Below are 18,302 nucleotides of genomic sequence, written 5' to 3' on the forward strand. Positions count from 1 at the left end.
AAAAGGGAAAAATAAAAAGAAGGGAGGAAAACAAACTAATAAAACAAATGAAGGCTATATGGAAGTGCAGAGGAAAGAAATTACTCTCTACTTCCCACAAATGAGTGATGATTGACCACGTCCTTGAAGCAGGGCCTCAACACATGTAGCCGGTGTTCGGGAGACAGACCAATGTTTTCATGTATAAAGCCAGTAACAAAAGCTTTCAGAATCAGTGTAATTTTCCAAGCTGAGTCTGGATCAGTTATCACGCGGAAAAATATAATTCTTTCTTTATTGTGTCATCATCTCCAAAATATTTACCCATGAAAAATATTCTTTAAAAATAAAACAGCTAGCATTCTGAATGGAAATGCTTTGACTAGCATGAAACCCATGCAAAACTTCTCTGTTGCTGTTTCAGCTACATCAGTTACCTTTTCCTTTGACTGTTTCTAGCAACAATTCATGTTCCAAAGTCACAGTCCTCAGAAATACTAAGCAAGGATCCCTACCACACAAGAGGAGCAGAGAGACATTCTCTCAAAGAGTGAGGCTATTATGAAAAGAGACAGAACAGATGCATAGCATCTTGCAGTAGTCTGATTAAAAACAGAAGCAGGAAGGTTAAACCTCTCAGTAAGATCAGATTGTTCAACAAAAGACACAACTGGTGTGGAAAGATGAACCTTTGATCCACTATCTCCCCTTCAGAGCTAAAAATAATAGTGAGTCATGCCAGCAGCAATGTTGCTATTTAACTTTACAAATTCAGGTCATTAGGCTTATATGCACAGAATCACTCTCTTCCTGCTACACACAAAATGTTATTAAGAACACAAGCACAAGTAAGTGGGCACCTACCTGTTCTTGGTTTCAAATCTCTACATGATAGTTCAGGAATAAACAAAAATAACCCAGTCAAACCCAATAAGAGAGTCAAGACTGAAATTACTGTTAACATTGTTGGGAAGGAAAAGGAAGATATATATAACCCTCCAAGTAGCATATCCCTTAAACTTTCTTTTTCCTTTTTTTTGCCTTTCCCCATTTGCTACAGACAACCTGTCTTCTTACTTTCTTTTTCTTTTTCTGTCTGTTTTTGGTATTAGAGATCAAGTTAAAATAGTTATCAAGTGTTTGTAAAGAATTTTTAAAAACCTAGCTGATCTAGACTGATAGACCAGATAATATGTAGAAGGCTGAACAGCAGCCAAATTATGAAAGAAGCATATTAAACATTGTTAAAGTGCCTTGTAACTTTCCAGAAGTATCTCCCAGAAAAGGCAGTTGTCCAACTGTTCATTTTATTTTCAGGTAAGCACTTTTGAAAGTAGGTCAGAGGAGGAGATAACTCTGGACTGACAAGACTCACAAGGAGGAGGACAAGAATGAGTGGTCTTCAGAGTGCCTGAAGAAAGAATTCTTGACCTCCCAGCTTGCTGTGAGCTAGCTTGATAAATGAGAATCCTCCTACTAGTATATACAAAGAGCTGTCTGAAGTTGAAGCCAGCATCCCCTCCCAGCTTGTGGCCTTTTCACATCCCTGTTAGGTCCACTCACTAAGCATTAGGACAGGAAGATTTCATTCACATGCCCAGCAGCAGAAAAATTTACCAAATGGGAACATGGACATGGACTCTGAGCATGGTGCCAAAAAAAACAGCCTTACCACAAGTACATGAAGGAAGTACCTGAACTTCCCAACTCAGTTGGGAGAACTGCCCATCCAGGTCAGACAGATGCCCCTGAACTCTGTACTCTTTTATTTGAGAACAGTTTCATAAGGCCAAATCTCTTCACCTTATACAACCTCTACAGACCCCTACCTCTTAATTTGTCAAGGTCAGGTTTAGGAGACAAAGTTGAAGATCCAAATTTGCCCTTGTGGGTACTGGAAGTGATGCTGGCTGATCAGAGCCCTCTGGGACTGAAGTACTGCTTCTGAGTGAGAAAGGAAATTCACTGGAGAAATGGAAAAATGATGAATAGGAAAATCCCCATGTCACCCTATTTCCAAAAAAGTTCAGATCGGGGAAACAACAGCAAATGGTATATCCAAGCTAGCAGATAGCAGCATTGTGTTACTATTCACGGTATGCTGCCACTCTCTATGGCTTCTGAAATTCTGCAGCAGCTCCCTGTGCTGCTTTAGTTTTGTAGATTTTATAACAGAATCACTTGACTGCAGAGACAGAAAAAAATCAGCATATGGAAAAGAATGTTTTCTGACAGTATCTATGTAGATACAGTAGCAAATGATGCTTTTTCCTCTGATAAAACAACCAAAGAATTAAACTGAGATTAAGTACGTCAAAAAGTGACCATAAACATCAAGTGTTAAGGTGACTACACAGTTGTAACTGGGGGCTCTTACACTGTTTCCTTGGAAAAAAATAATTTTCAGACTTCAAATCAGGCACGTAACTATTTCCTCTGGAACTCTGCATTTTTAAATCACCATTTTAAAGAGGCCAGGAAGGCAAATGTAATGAGTCATTTACCTGAGATATTAATGCACTGCAACAAAATCTTTTTAGCTGACATAATCCTGAGCCCCTTTGAATGAGTGTTGCTTTACATTTTTATAATTTAATAATGCTGAAATTCTAAAAGAATGTTTTAAATACAATTTTTTCAGTCTGCTTTCTCAAGTGAGGTCCCCATAAACTTGGCCTGGCTGACATAGCAGCTTTCTGGACTGCATAGATATATTTCCTCTATGTACAAGGTCTCACGGAGAGCCTTTGGGAAGAACCAAAAAAAATTTTCACACATGCTGAACCCAGAGTTGGAAAATATGTCTATTAGTAGCATCTAGGAAAGACACCTCACATCACATTAAGGGTACTTCTAAAAGGCGTTTTCAGCCTGTTTTTGACAAAATCCCCCCCCCCCCAGTGAATGTGATTTATCTTACAGATTTCTCTTCAAAATGGAATAAGTTTGAGGAATGAAGAACCCCTTCTTTACTATTACTGTATATGAAATAAAAATGAAATAGAATCTAAATACACTCAACTCTATTCTGTTCTCCATTCAGTATCACCTTCGCACACAAATGGAACCACTAAAGGCAACACTCATCTATTTTCCAGTATGAAAACCAACCTTGTAAGAAGAAGCATAAGAACCTTGAAATGACTCTCAGTGAGAATAGCATGTTTTAACAATTCATTGCTGTTTTTTTATTCTTTTGTTTGTTTGTTTGAGTTTCTTACTCATATCCACCATATATGCATGCATCTAGCTAGCTATCTGCATGTATATGGGCACACTTAAGTGCATTAATGCACAGGTATATACAAAGACAGTTATGTGCCCTCCCTGTATAACCAGATACTCCTGCTGGTCTGTGAGTCCTTTCCTGAAATTTCTTCCACTGCACTTTGTACAGGCAGTGTGCAGTAGTGTGCTCAACAGTGACCCAATTTCAAGGAAATCACAGATATGATGGAGCTGCACTTCAGCTGCTCACATTTTGCCATAATTTGCATATTCTGTTTGGTGAATACTTTCACTGGATTTTCACGTTGTACTAAGGTAGCCAGGCTTCTTTGAATCAGACTGACTTTGACAAAATGAGTAGTAGAGAGTATCCCTTGTGTGCTGGGTCCTGAGATAAACACAGTGGATAAGGGCAACAGTGGCACAGGCTATCAGCAGTGAATGTCTCTGCTGTATTTGAAGGATGGACTCTTCCATCTGGACAATCATTTCTGAGTGCCATTCTTCAAAAAGATAAGGGGCTGAAGCTTGAAACAAAAACCTTATTTTTTGGAATATGAGTCATATAGGTAGAGGAAGAGAGAGAGCTTTAAAGTGTGGATATTATACTGCTACAGGTACCTGAATGCTGCCAGAAGACCAGACTACAGCAGAGTAATTTGTATAGGGGTATAAAAGATGTTTAAAAAAAAAAAAAAAAAAAAAAAAAAAAAAAAAAAAAAAAAAGGTGTAGTCATTATAAGGTGTGTAAATTAAGGATTTTGTTGTTTCAGATAAATATGCATGCTTAATGCTTCCAGAAAGAGGTAGGACTACAAATGACTGCACCTCTGGGATAGCTATAGCCAGGTGCAGGAGGACTGCTGTGCTGCCACCACATCATGCATTCCAGCTTCCCCATGTAACTCCAGGTGCTATTAACTGTAGCTACATATCACAGAATCACAGAATCACAGAATTTCTAGGTTGGAAGAGACCTCAAGATCATCGAGTCCAACCTCTGACCTAACACTAACAGTCCCCACTAAACCATATCCCTGAGCTCTACATCTAAACGTCTTTTAAAGACCTCCAGGGTCTGAACAAGCCCAGCTTCCTCAGCCACTCCTCGTAGGACTTGTTCTCCAGGCCCCTCACCAGCTTCGTCGCCCTTCTCTGGACCCGCTCAAGCACCTCGATGTCCTTCTTGTAGCGAGGGGCCCAAAACTGAACACAGTACTCGAGGTGCAGCCTCACCAGAGCCGAGTACAGGGGGATGATCACCTCCCTAGCCCTGCTGGTCACAGTGTTTCTGATACAAGCCAGGATGCCGTTGGCCTTCTTGGCCACCTGAGCACACTGCTGGCTCATATTCAGCTGACTGTCCACCATCACTCCCATATAGTGAAAAGATCTTCCATGCATCTTTCCTGGCCTCAGAGAAGAACTTCATGCCTCACAGAAGAAAGCAAAAAAAAGACGTGCAAAAAAGGAAGCATGTACTCGTAAGAGTCAACAATGGGAAGGACTGCCTAGGATGGTTATCTCTGAAGCTAAGGGGAATATAGAGCAGGAGTCAGTGTTGTGGTTGCAGCTGTCTCATGTTCCTTCAAAACAGCTGTAGCACTGTACTTTCTGGGGTCCTGGAGGATGCTTGAGAAGAGAGAAGGATGTTTTGCATTTTACAAGACCAAGAAAAAGTCTGTGTATTCTCATTTTTTACCATTACTCATAATAGCATCGTTTTATCTTAATTCCTTCAAGATTACTGCAAAGCTAGTAATCATAAACAAGCTATTTTATAAGTCCAATTTACAGGAGACCAAATTATTAATTCTTTATTTACAGTTCTAAGTGGGTCATTTGAGTTTTCTCTGAGTAAAATAATGTGTAAAAAACATCCCTAAAAACATCAACTATTTGTCTAAGTGGAGATAAACAGTAAAATAATGTGTACATTGGTCTAATGTCCCTGAAGATAACAGCCTTTGCAAATAGGCATTTTTAATATGAGATCCCCAAGTTTTATTTCTGATTCTTTCCACATGTGACTTTGGAAAATCCTTGCAATTTCTTCCAAAATTGCAAGGCAAACCTGACCTTTTTGAAAGCTGCTGCCAAGATTTCTGATCTAATGTTAAATACAAGCTCAGCTGCGACCTTAACTAAACCAGAAAAAATTAACTTAAACCATGAAGAATCACAATCTCTTTCTGTGTTGGCAGCAATATATGAATGTATGTAGGGCATGTGCAGCCATACCTTAGCTGTCAGACTGTTAACTAACATCTAGCTTTTCAGAGACATTTTGCTGGGTAGGAGCAGTCAGGATTCTTCCAGTCCTGAGCCAGAGAAGTGGTAGCATCACTCAGGCTGGCCATGGACACAGCACTAGCACACTTTAACTGACAGGCAGCACACTGGAGGAAGCAGCACTTAGGAATTCCATGAGAGACCAAAATCCCTAGAGTATCCCAGACAGTGAGGATATAAATGTGGGTCCTGTTCTGGGTTGGAGGATGATCTACAACTGCTTCTGAGGTCTTTTCCAGTCCTATATCCGTGACTCTCAAGCTTATTGTCCTACTTCCAGAAACACAGAAAGCACATTTTTGTGCCAGAGTTTTTGTTTGTTTGTTCATTTATTTGTTTGTTTTTAACTGTATTGCATTCACAGATGTTAATGACAAAAGTGAGAACAGAATACAGCTTTACTGGTTTCTATGTCTGAGCATCTTCTCTTTCCCAGCATGTATGAGAGCTTTTCTCTTGAATCTCTCCAGTCTCCTGACAGGTCAATAACTTTACGTGCTGCCATTGTGCACTACCAAAAAAAAAAAAAGATCTAAAGGCTTTATGCTTTCAAAGACTATCTCTTCTCTTTACTGTATTCTCCAAGTCTCAGGAATGGGAGTCCAGCAAAATAGCAATTCCCCTGATCAGCGTTTTTTTTTTTTTTTCTTTACCAGAGTAAAAACCACTATTTTAGGACACTATCTCATGATCCTGTTGATAAGCCAGCTTCCATATAATCTAACCCTTTGTAACCTAACCTGTTTTCTTCTTCAGTCTGTTGTAAGCCCTGTCTCCTCTTTTCATTTCCCAAGCAAACCTAAGCTTTTTTAAGATTTCGTGAATTTTTACTAAGTGCAGAACTTGGCTTTGCACAGCTCTGCTGCACCCTTAGCCCTGGTGTGCTTCTCATCTCTATGTTTCACACAGCTTCACCAGCCGCAGTAAGCAAATTAAACAGAGAGGAACCAGTCGCTATCTCTATTTCATCCTTTTATGTTCTTCACATTACAACTTCTGTTTTCATCAGCAAACAGTTGTTATCTGAACTTATATTTTACAGTGTCCCCATGTATCCACTGATTTCTAAGCTGCAATGGGTAGTATAACCCAACAGCACTCATGCCACAATCTGCACAAAGTTTCATAGTCATGCAGAGCTCTTCTCCTCTCTAACTACTGAAGTATGGTAGAATTATTTAAAAAGTACATGTAACACTTTTCTGATGTTGTGCTTTTGTGTAAACTATTATCATGAACCACATGACTGAGCAAAGCAGAAATATCATTCCTATTAATATGTGTTGTTCATTCTGAGAAAACATGTGATACGACTTTTCAGTGCTGAAGCCTAACTTACAACATTGTTTTATTTTTTATTTATTTATTTTTTATCATTCAGGAGAATGATAAGAGGAGATTCAGGCTTTCAGCATCTGGAAAAATGCCCTGTGCTATCTCAGACATAAAGGAGTAAGGCAAATAAACTACACCGGAAAAGCTTCCTCTGTGATTTGCTTAAGTAGCAATTTACGTGAATAGGAAGTCTGCTGCTCATTTCAGTTATAGGAGAGTCACAACCAAAAATTCCTACTATGAAGGCTGTATCATACAAATGTAGATTAGGAATTTCCCCATGTTCTATTTAAAGAACAAAATGCTGGACTAAGATCCAGAGGATCTCTTCTCAGTCTATGGAAAGAACTGTTTCTTACTTGAAATGTCTTTAAGTCACTGAATCTTTCTAACAAGCAGAAGAACAACCTGTTATGGGTGCTATACAATTTGAAAGTTGTTATGAGAAGCCAAAAGGATTCATGATTCGAGGGTGATCCAACAAGAGCATTGTACCAGCAGGTGCTCAGTCTGCGCAGATGGCATCAACAACTTCTTCCACTGTCCTGAATACACGGAGAAAGAAATAATTCAGCTTGGACAAATCACACGAGCAACCTTGCCATTGGGAGTGTAAGACTGTCAGAAGGTGCAAGTGTGTACGTTGAAAATTGCCACTGCACAGCTCTGCTGTGAAATTGAGTAGATGTACCACCTGGAAGATGTTTCATTATGTTCTGCTTGTGTGACATCAAAGAAAGTAGCTGTGAGGAAGATGTAAAACCAAGTGAAGAGATATTTGTTTTACAGTTAAACTGCTGAATTTGGTATGATATAAGTACCTTCTTCCTCCTTAATATGTAAGCAAAGCTGATTTTTACACTTACTAAACTGAATTGTACACACTACACCACTTTATCCCTTGAACTCATTTTCTGACCAGTTTATGTTAACCTCCAAATGCAGCTCATGGTTTTTTGATTTGTTTTTGTTTTGTTCATAGAAGCACTTGCATATAGAAAATATGAATTTGGACAATGTTTCATTGTCCTTTTCATGCCTAAATCCTCACTGGAATGCACAGCATGAGTGCAAAGTTTTCTTCTTTGAACACTGCGTATTTCTTTGTAAAATAATGAATTTCACTCAGAGGTAGATAATATTTGGGGAAAAAATAGTGATCCAGGCCATAGGAAAAAAAATAATCCATAAAAAGTTCTAAAATTTAAAAAAAAAAAAAAAGAGAGAGAGAGAGAGAGAAAATCTTCCTAATCTTTTTAAGACTATTTAATTAGGAACCCATACAACAAAAAATTACAAATATTACATAACTTTTCACTGTGGTGAACTACTTTATTTTATATTTTGCTAAAATTCATATTTTCTCTCCTGTTACATTTTCTTCAACTGTCTCATAACATTTCTGTGAAATAAATTGCTTATCTACTTTACAGATGATATAATGAAGCAAAGAGTAATTAACTCATTCTTCTGAAGTTGTAATCATCCATAATACAAAGATCAAAGATACTCTGGTGTGATCCTGGAAACGAGAGCAAAATGGTGAAGCGAAGCTGACTTCGGTCTCCTAATCCTACAGTAAATCAGGGACAAACCTTATTGCAAGCTGCTAAGAAACTGGTTTTGAGATTCATCCATCAAATATGCCCATCTCTTCCAAGGTTGCAGGTGGGAGGATGTGCCCCTATAATGGGTGATGAGCTCTGATGCTAAGATGTGGCTGGCCTTGCCCCTTGGATACAAACTGGACACAAAATTGAACTGAAATGTCAACCTGAGTCTGCAAAGAGGCGAACAGAAGTTGCATGGGATCTAGGACTTGAACTGAGATGATGTGGCAGCGTGAGAAATTTGTTCCTTGCAAAATATCCAGCTCCTCCAATAAGTTGGATGTTAAAAACAATGCTGCAAAGTATCTGATGATTTTGCAAAATGTGCAGGCAATTCTAGGCCAAAATGTCTGTTTCGTTTGACAGGTGAAGCAGACACATTAAGAAGGAGTGAGTAAAATACACTAACTACAGACTTAATGTATCAGGAAACATTCAGACTTTTCAGAAAACAGTCTTTATAATGTGAAAAAAAATATGTAAAGAAGTTACAGGGAATCTTTGGGTGTTTTCTGTTGCTGAAAGCAACTGCAGATAGACAAAAAATTAGCCCTAGTTTGGGTCTGCCTCATTACCACACAGAAAACATATCTTACCCCAAGGAAACAAGCACCCCATACATAGAAACCTGAGGGATATGGTTTTGGTAGCCACTACATCCAAAGGCAGGTATAACCAAAACTTCAGTGCTATGCAATAAAATCACAAAGCTATAAAAACTCAGCTTGGGTCTAGAAAAAAACATGGGCAGCATATCTCATGGTGATGAGGGTCAGCAAGACTGGGTCTGAATGAAATATGATGCAGATAGATGTAAGAAAGGTTTGAAGAAGCAGGAGATATTCAGTCTGCAGCAGAAGACCAAACATGAAAGGCAAACACAAAGCTGAGAAGCAGCAGCTACACAGAATGTTTACTGTGAAAAACTTTTTGAGAATGAGATTAAACAAACATCTGTCCAGAAGGGCAGTATTACACCTGACCCTGCTTGAGGCAAGCTTATAAGACCAAGTGATAGCCTAAGGCCCCATTCAAGCCTACAGACACGCAGCCCTGAGCCTCTCCATGGAGCCATGCATAAGACCAATATTGCAGAAGAACAAAGATTGCCCACTGACCTAGGAAAGAGAAACAGGAATGTGCCCAGGAGACAATCCAGGGACAATGACAAAATTCCAAGGCCACATAACAAACCACAAAACCAGAAGTTTCCTGAACTTTTTTCTCCTTTTCCTTTTAGATTTTTCCCCCTGACATTTTAATATAATTCCAGGAATCTGATATAAATGTAAAAATATATTTTTGCTTCTATTTTCTCAATACCACAGTGAACTCTGCACATGGCTAAAAACTCCAAAATAACGTGTCATCAGCTCCATCCATACATGTGTTCTGTTTTTCCTGTTACTAGCCTTCCCATCTTGATCCTTCTTATTTTCTTTCTTTTCTTTTTTTTCTTTCACTACTGAATAATAGCAAAAAGCAAGATAAACAAAGATGATTAGATGAAAGCTGCAAGCTGAAGTGTGAGAGATTTACTTTATCCTTGGTGTCAGCAGAGTTAAATACATGAGGGAGGAATGAGGAGGTATATTGACATCTGAAAGGTTTGTTCATTTGAGTTCACTTCTATAGCAAATTTTCTGCTAGATCCACTTTTGAGAACGTCAGAATGTAATAAACAGAGTTATTCTCTGTAGGGTTATTGACAAGAAAAAAAAAAAGGAGTCATAAGTGGTATTGATTTGGGGTGAAATGGTGGAACGTGACAATCAATAGGGCTTAGTCAGAAAATAGAAGGAGTCACACAAGTCATGATAGGATTATTACAGGAATGAAATTCTGATATCAAATAAAGAATGGAGGAAGCTATAAATAAAATCCAAAATATAAGCAGTAGATGGATTTACAGAAAAATATTAGCTATTCATTTTCATTTTTAATATGTGAGATGCTTTTTATTTTAGCATCCTGTCAATGCTGTTTTTCTAAAGCTTTTGAAATAAATTCTTTCCACCTCCATAGTATTTTCATTAAATGTCATCAAATCTCTTTTCAAATCTCTGAGAGAACTACTATTATCCTTATTTAACGGATAATGAGAAGATATAAAGAGAAATTTGGGACTACATTTTCCAAAGTAGTCAGTAATGCTGTGTGCCTCCCATCTAGATACACAAATCCATAAAATGCAAGTCCGACAGAAACAAAATTTGCAGAGGTCCTGGGAAACCACAACATTGGTTGATGATAACAGCTGCTTAGTTCTCAAACTCTGGGTCACAGTCTGAAGACTCAAAAGCTGAGCCTTCACAGGGAGCTATGTAAGCACAGTAAGCTTCCTCACAGACACAACACAGCATAAAATAGGAGGAATCCTAATGTGCAGTCCTCTGCTCTAATTACAAAGCTCATTATTTCACCACCCAAATGATTCAAGATATTAAAAAAACCTATCAACCATATATCGACCACATGAAAGATCTGTACATTTACAGGTATTTATATAGTGCATGACTTCCCAGTACAACCACACTAGAAAATAATAGCAGTAATAACTTAGAAAGAGAAATAAATCTTTTTCACCAGTTATTTTAATCATGCTCAAGTGTTTGGTGTATTACCTTTTCCTAGACTCTGGACAAGAATTTTTTTTTCTTGAATGAGCCTAAAAAGCCTTATAAATGTAATTTGATAGAGAATTAGCTACACTGCCAAGGTGAAAAGCATCAGTACTAACGTCAATCAACATCACAGAAGAATGTATTGCAGGCTGCTAAGAAAACTACTACTTTCAAGGGAAACATAAACTGTATTTTAAAGAACCTCTTGCACCGATCAGCTAAATAAACGTTGACAATGAAACAGTAGTATATACATGGCTTTGGGGAGGAGGGGATCCTTGGGCCAGTCTCTCTTTTTTTATGAATGAAGCCATAAAAAGGAAGCTAGAGAAGGACAGGAGCTCACCTGACTACAATTGGAAGGAACGCACAAGAATGTCATCACCATGCTGAAATGTGAGCTGCCCGGGAAACCAAGGGTAACGCAGTTGCAGAAAATGCCATTGATTTCTAAAGAGGGATTACCAGAGACTGCAACAGTTTAAAAGCTTATTTAGCTGGAATCACATTTGCAGTCATGGGATTTCTATTGGAAAATGTCATTACAGTCTTGAGAAAGAAAATTATGACTGAATCACCTCAGGAGGGGGATGGACAAGATGACCTCTTGAGGTCCTCTTCAGTGGTATTTCAGCGATTCCATGTTCAGTGGCAGAAAACACATGTGGACTGGAGCTGCTTGGGCTCAGGCATTCAAGTTGGAAAATTTTGGCATATGCCTTTGGCATGAGAAGAAGCCCGTGCAATTTTTATATTGATTTCTGCCTGCCATTAGTGATGTGATTCAATCGCGAAATGGCTTATTTCCCCGATACAAAAACGTAATGCCATGCCGGAGTAGAAATAGGAAGCTGCTCTCATTATCACAGCTAAGTTCATTTTACAGCAGAGCAGTTTACTTTAAGACTTTTCCAGCAATCCAGATCTAATTATGGAATCAGTTTCAAGCAATTTTGTAATTAAATGTACCTGCTCAAAATATCTCAGAGGCTCAACAATTTAAAACGACTGCGCGAAAATGTAATTAAAATGAAAAAGGCCAGAGAAGAACTGGCTCTTCCTCCACGAGGAGAGCGCTGAAGGACATTCCAATCGCTCAGTTTTTAGACCCAAATCGCCTGCTTCACCCCCGGATTTCTGCTTTCCCCCAGCCGCGCGGGGATCTGCCCCGCGAGCGATCGAGGAGATGTCCGAGTGGGACTGGGCTGGGGGAAGGCTGTTTGGTTTTTAATTAAAAAAAAGAAAAAAAAAAAGAAAGAGAAAACCAGAACGCGCTATTTCAAAACCGTGCCGTACCCCCCGCCCGCAACCTCTCCCCAGCAGGGACCGGGCTGAGGCTGCGGTCCCCAGCGAGATGCTCGGCGCCCGGGGGCGAGGCTTTTGGGGGGGGGATAGGGGGGACAGCCCCGCTTCGCTCCCCTCGGAGGGCGCCGGGCGCAGGGGGAGGAAGTTTCCCCGCTCCCCCTCCGCCGGGCCGGGGCTTCGGGGAGGCTCCGCGGGGCAGGGGGTGCGGAGGAGGGGGCCGGGGCCGGGGCCGCCGCCGCTCACTCACCGCCCGCCGCCGGCCCGGGGCCGAGGCTCAGCGCCAGCTGCAGCCACAGCGCCGCGGCCAGCGCCCGCCGCCTCGCCGCCGGGAGGGCACCGCCGCCGCTCGCCTGCTTCCCATGGCACATCTTCTGCCCGCCACGGGCATCCGGGGCGCCGCCGCCTGCAACGAAGAGAGCCGCGCCGGCTTTGCCGCTGCCCGGGGCTGCGCGCCGGCTCTCCGCGGGGCGCCCCCGCCGCCGCCGCCTCCGCCGCCTCCGCTCCCCGCGCGGCGCCTTGCGGCGGCCCCCGCGCCGCCCCCCCCCCCCCCCTCCCACCTCCTCCGTCCCCCCTTCTCCCCATCCCTCCCCTCCGGGGGCGCGCACCCGGCCCCCGCCGCCGCTGTACCTGCGGGGCACCTCGGACAGACACACGGACGGACAGACAGACAGACACACGGACGGACGGACGCGCGGCGGCACACGCGCGGCTCGCCCTACCTGGGAGGGGGGCGGCGGGGAGCCGCAGCGCCCACCTGCCCGGCCCGCCCGGCCGCGGCCGCGGGGAGCCAGCCCTGCTGCGCTGCGGGACCGGCCGCCACGCACACGCATGGCAGGGCTGCGGCGAGGGGGACCCGCCGGGGGGAGCCCCGGGCTCGGGGGTGCGCCAACTTGGCCGGGGCTGCCGCTTAAAGGGGGTCCGGAGCGGGAGGCTCCGAGGGGGGGAGGCTTTAGGAGCGCGTTTCTCCCTCCCCGAGCTTCACCGGGGAGGCAGCAGGCGGGGGGCGAGACAAGGGGGAGCGCCGATGCCGGTGCCGCATCGCTCCCGGCTCGTGGGAGCCAGGGGGGTGTAGCACGGAGCGCGCTCCCCCAGCGGCTGCCCGGCCAGGCCTGGCGGCTGAAGCGATTTTTGCCCGTTAGGAAGCTGGATTTTGTCAATCTGGGAAATTCACGGCCGTGAGTCAGTCTCACGGCTTGAGCAGCCGCGGCGCGGCTCCGTTTCCTGGCGCCACCTGCGGCGTGCGGAGCTCCGGGGTATTTCCCCGTCGCCGGCTGCTGGTGGAGCGAGAACGGCTCGGCCGGGTGCTGCAGAGCCGCCCTCGAAGCCGCAGAGGTGACATTTCCGAAGCTGGTGTGTGGCAAAGTCTCTGAGAGGTCTATGAGGGAAGAGCAGGATGGGGCAGTGACCAGACTGGACGCGTTTGCCCCCAGGTGTGCAAGGCGCACCGTGCTAGCAGGACACGAGGGGCAGGAACCCGGGAACGAGGTTTTGTTACACAATTGTGAAAAAGCATAACACAGCAAGGCCAAACCCAAAGATAGATGGGCTCCTACCAACAGTCATATATGGACATGGTATATCCTGATGCTTTTAGGTTAATAGGCTATATTGGTAAAAATATGCATAGGGCTGGAGCTGCATTTAAGCAGTTCAGCTACCTGATGCTGTCTCCTCCATGCTCAAAGTTAAAGTAATTCAAGAGAGATTTTTGCTCAAATCAGCGTGCATCATGTATTGGTTCAAAGAGCACTGCAAGAAGTGTAGTTCTTTATCTCTTTACTCTCCCCTGGAGAGAAGGGGTATCTCATAGGGCAATATAGGTTTTCCATCAAGAAAGGAGACGTTGCAATTTTCAGCTGTTTTATCACTTTGCTGCTCCTTTTGAACAGGAAAATTTGGAAACTCTAGAACCTTTTCATCCAAGTACAATTTCCTGAACCTTCACCTTCCCAGACAGCCCGAAGAGGTTGGTAATAAGTCTCATATGCTGAGCAAATGCAGCACAGGCACAATTACATGGTGGAGATACTTCTTCTGAGCCAATAAGCTGTTGGCTACTAAAGTGGTAGGATAAAGGAATAATAAAGCAATTTCTATTACCTGTAATAGGGAAGTCTTTATTTTTATGTTACAGATTTGATAGCTTTAATTTTAGAAGTCAAAGTAACAAAAGATAATATTCCTCACAAGTTAGCCTTGCTCTTGTTTTGCACTGATTAAAATGCAAAGCTTCCAATGTGTGTTGGGGCTTTACACCCAGATGCATACAGGCCTTGCAAGGAGGAAAAGTCCTTACAGTGGCCTTCCAAAACCTAAAGGGGGCCTACAGAAAACCTGGGGAGGGACTCTTTGTCAGCGAGTGTAGTGATAGGATAAGGGAGGATGGCAGAGGGTAGGTTTAGGTTAGATATAAGGAGGAAATTCTTTATTATAAGGGTGGTGAGTCACTGGAACAGGTTGCCCAGAGAAGATGTGGATACCTCATCCCTGGAAGTGTTCAAAGCCAGGCTGGACAGGGCTTTGAGCAACTTGGTCTAGTGGGACCAGGGTGAGGGGGTTGGAATTAAATGGTCTTTAAGGTCCATTCCAACCCAAATCATTCTATAATTCTATGGTTTTATGAAACCTTTATCTCTTTACTTTTGTCAGTATATAGACACTATAGACACTGACAGTACAACTACATAAGTACATTTGACAGTTCTAGGACACCAAGTCTCATTTCTCTGTATTGTTAAATTGTTATCACAGCATTAGGTTGGGCTACCTAGCAGTTCCAAGACTGGTTCAGGAGATACTATGGGCCAGAGTCTATTTCCTGGTGGTGGTTTGTGTACAGCTTCTCAGTTTTGGACAGTAAAGAACTTTAATGATATGGGGATCAGCTATCCTGTGCTGGTTGGTCCCATGGCCCAAGTGTGGTTGTGCGCACCTTTGATTTCCTAGCAGAGATGTAATCCAAAAAGTTGCAGTGTGTGTCTTTGGGAGATTAAGTTGTTTTTGTTTTTTGTTTTTTTTTTTTTGTTGTTTTGATTTATCCATACCCATATTCTACCTGCTCATAAAAAAAAAATCCAGAAAGAGTTGTCCCAGTGATGTGCCTGTTGTATAGGTAAAGTTTGTTCTTTAGTTGGATTCCAGTAAGGTTGAAGTACATGTAGTGGTGATTGTAGCTGAAGAGAATGACGGAATAGATTTGTGGCAGTGTGAGACAGTGGAGAAGACATCAGGGCAGGTTAGTTGCAGTTGAATGAGTATAGAGGTGGTCAGTCCATGGAGAAAAGTACAGCTTAACTCAGAAGCCTGCAATTAAGTATATTAAAATCTAACATGGCAATGACTAGTACTGAGATTTGGTTGGCAGAACATCACTCCAGGCTGTAAGTTCATATTGTTGCAATACATCCTCCGGCATCCTGGTCACAAACCAGATTCCTTTTTCATTGGCCACAAGAACAATTGCTTCCTAGCTTCCCAGCCCACTTACATCATGTTTTTATGCAAAATTCTACACGTAAGGAAAATAATTTAAACATCATTTGATTAAGTGCAGTATTATACTAAAAGGAATTCTATATGCCTTGCAAGGTGTAAAGCTATTAAGGGCTAAGATTTAATAATGACCTTGTCACGTGGTTATGGCAGATAACAACAAAGGACATATAATATTTATTGTATTCCTAACAGGCTCAAGTTTTCAAACATTTTCAAACAAACATATGAATTATTGCTTACTTTACCAGTTTAGTTTAAGTCCTCTCTGTAAATCAGGTAAGACATTCAAGCAATTTTCTTTGTACCTGGAATATCCTACATTTCTGTTTTAAATCAGAACTATTAATAAGCCTGGATTTCAGTAAAATAAGGTGTCTGGGTGAGGCATACATCATTAAACCATGTAAGTGTACACAGCTGCTTTTCAAAAAAAAAAAAAAGTCAATATCAATATCTTTATGTTAATATATGTGAGTGAATGAGTCCCTGAGTATTTTCCACTCTATTTCCAAGTGTGCTTTCATTCCTCTCAGAGCACACCTGGAGACCCACCTCTTCACAGTGACACTGTGTTTGCTTGTCTCTACAAGAGGCTACCCTGCCCCCTTACACCTCTCTGGAAATCTTGATTTCATTGCTTCATTTCACCCCTATCTAAAAAGAAAAGCTTTCTCACCTATGTCATCCTGAAGAAGATGATTATTGTCCCTTCAGTAATTGCAGGGATTGCAGGCAAGCAATTATTCTAAACAGAATGCTTTAAGGTGATTGCTTTTAAGAGAGTCTTGCCTCGTAAGTGTGCTTTCAAGAACAGGTATGCAATTAGGAGAATAATTATTTTGATAAATTCTGAACCACTAACAATTATGGTGGCTTGAGAAAAGCAGCCCTAAATAGTTGAGACCTAATTCTGCAGATGCTCAGTTCTGGCAACTGAGATTTCCCATTCCTAAACATAGTCACTGCTGTGTGAATGTGAGGGCACTCTGATGAAAAAGACATATAATATGAAAGGAGAAATGTTTTTTCTTCACTGAACCATTATCACTGACAACCATAAAGCCACATCTGGGACCAATACACAAGCATTAATAATGAGACATCAGTGTAGTATCACCAATTAGTGTTAATTACATTTTATTAGAAAAAAAAAATGGTATCATAGGGAGGGTTGAATATGCACTACACTTTTGTTTCCTACTGGCCTACATAACTAATGAAAATTCCCAACCTAAAGATCAGTTTGATGACAACCATGATTTAATTAACATGAAATTAACTTATATTTATTGCCATCAAAGTGGTTTAGAAGAGATTACAGAAGAAAAAAAAAGGTAACTGGCTAACCAGAGAACTGAACTGAACAGCACATACTATGGGGTCTGTTCTTCAGCTGAGCACACAAAGGCTTTTGTACTTTTCTGCCTATAGCCAAATTGTACTTGCCACTACTCCTGTGAGTATATTTGGCCCTTGTTTTTATTAGAGAGTAATTTCCAGCAAAAGAATAAATGAAACAATTCAAGGACCTGAAACAATCTAAATCGGTTATGAGTACTTTTCATCCCACTGGACAAAAAGCAGCTAGCAAATACAAAATGCAGTATTTGATTTGCAACACCATTCTGAAAATGAACAGTATTCATCACTATTAAGTATAAACTCATGATTCATTTCTCTAAGCTCACAGCATGCTTAAAATAGTTAATTTTCTTTGTATTATGATACCCAAAGTTCTGTATATGAGGATCCAGTGTTTTTCACCTCTAGCTCACAAATTCATTACTCACAGAAGGCTGGTCTGTGTAAATTAAATTGCCTGTCCCTGTCTCTTTTCCCACTGCAAAAGCTCTCAAATCCCACCTCCCAACCTTTTCCACCAGTACAGCAGAGGCAGCCAACAGCAGAATGAGGAGGCACATTTGACTTTCACTGCACCCTTAGTGTGGGCAGCACAGCCCATTAAATAGGGACCCACACAGGGACAGATACAAATTACTTCCTACCACTGGCTGGTCTTACACTACAACCAAGTCCCCAGAGGGCACTTAAATGCAAAACTGTTGCTTTCGGATCCTTGCTCCACCACTATTTAACATGTAGGTACTTCACTATCTAGCTGCAAAGTTTCCCAGGTGACTAGGGCTGTTTTTCTGGGTGCACACTCAGCTTTAGCAGCAGGGACCTAATTCTTGTCTAGGATGTGGTGTACCTCCATGTGATTGATTGGCAGGAATACATAAACTAGTGATGGCCCAGAGAGATGTTTATGATAAGGTTTTATATCTCAAATCAGATGGGAAGCGCATTCCTTTGTCCAAACTGAGCAGCTGAGCTTTCCACCCAGGTGCAAAAGAAATGGGCTGCATGGCCTGGTGGGTGGGGTTCGAGTTTGTGCATCTTCTGTCACTGCAGGGCTTGTATGCCCACACTG

General features: G+C 41.9%; 1 protein-coding gene across 2 annotated transcripts in view; it reads right to left on the reverse strand.

The window, feature by feature from the left end:
- The window catches only part of SUSD4 (sushi domain containing 4), a 73,525-nt gene extending 60,641 nt beyond the window's left edge, over window positions 1-12,884 (reverse strand). For both annotated transcript variants that reach the window (XR_011808096.1, XM_027453076.3), the window contains exon 1: window positions 12,621-12,884. Coding sequence is in view for 1 of the 2 variants with exons in the window: in XM_027453076.3 (XP_027308877.2) it covers window positions 12,621-12,741 (121 nt within the window). In the remaining variant the exon portion in view is untranslated. The remainder of the gene's footprint in view (window positions 1-12,620) is intronic.
- Window positions 12,885-18,302: the final 5,418 nt, after the last annotated feature.

Source organism: Anas platyrhynchos, chromosome 3 (assembly GCF_047663525.1).
Source record: "Anas platyrhynchos isolate ZD024472 breed Pekin duck chromosome 3, IASCAAS_PekinDuck_T2T, whole genome shotgun sequence".
Taxonomy (NCBI): domain Eukaryota; kingdom Metazoa; phylum Chordata; class Aves; order Anseriformes; family Anatidae; genus Anas; species Anas platyrhynchos.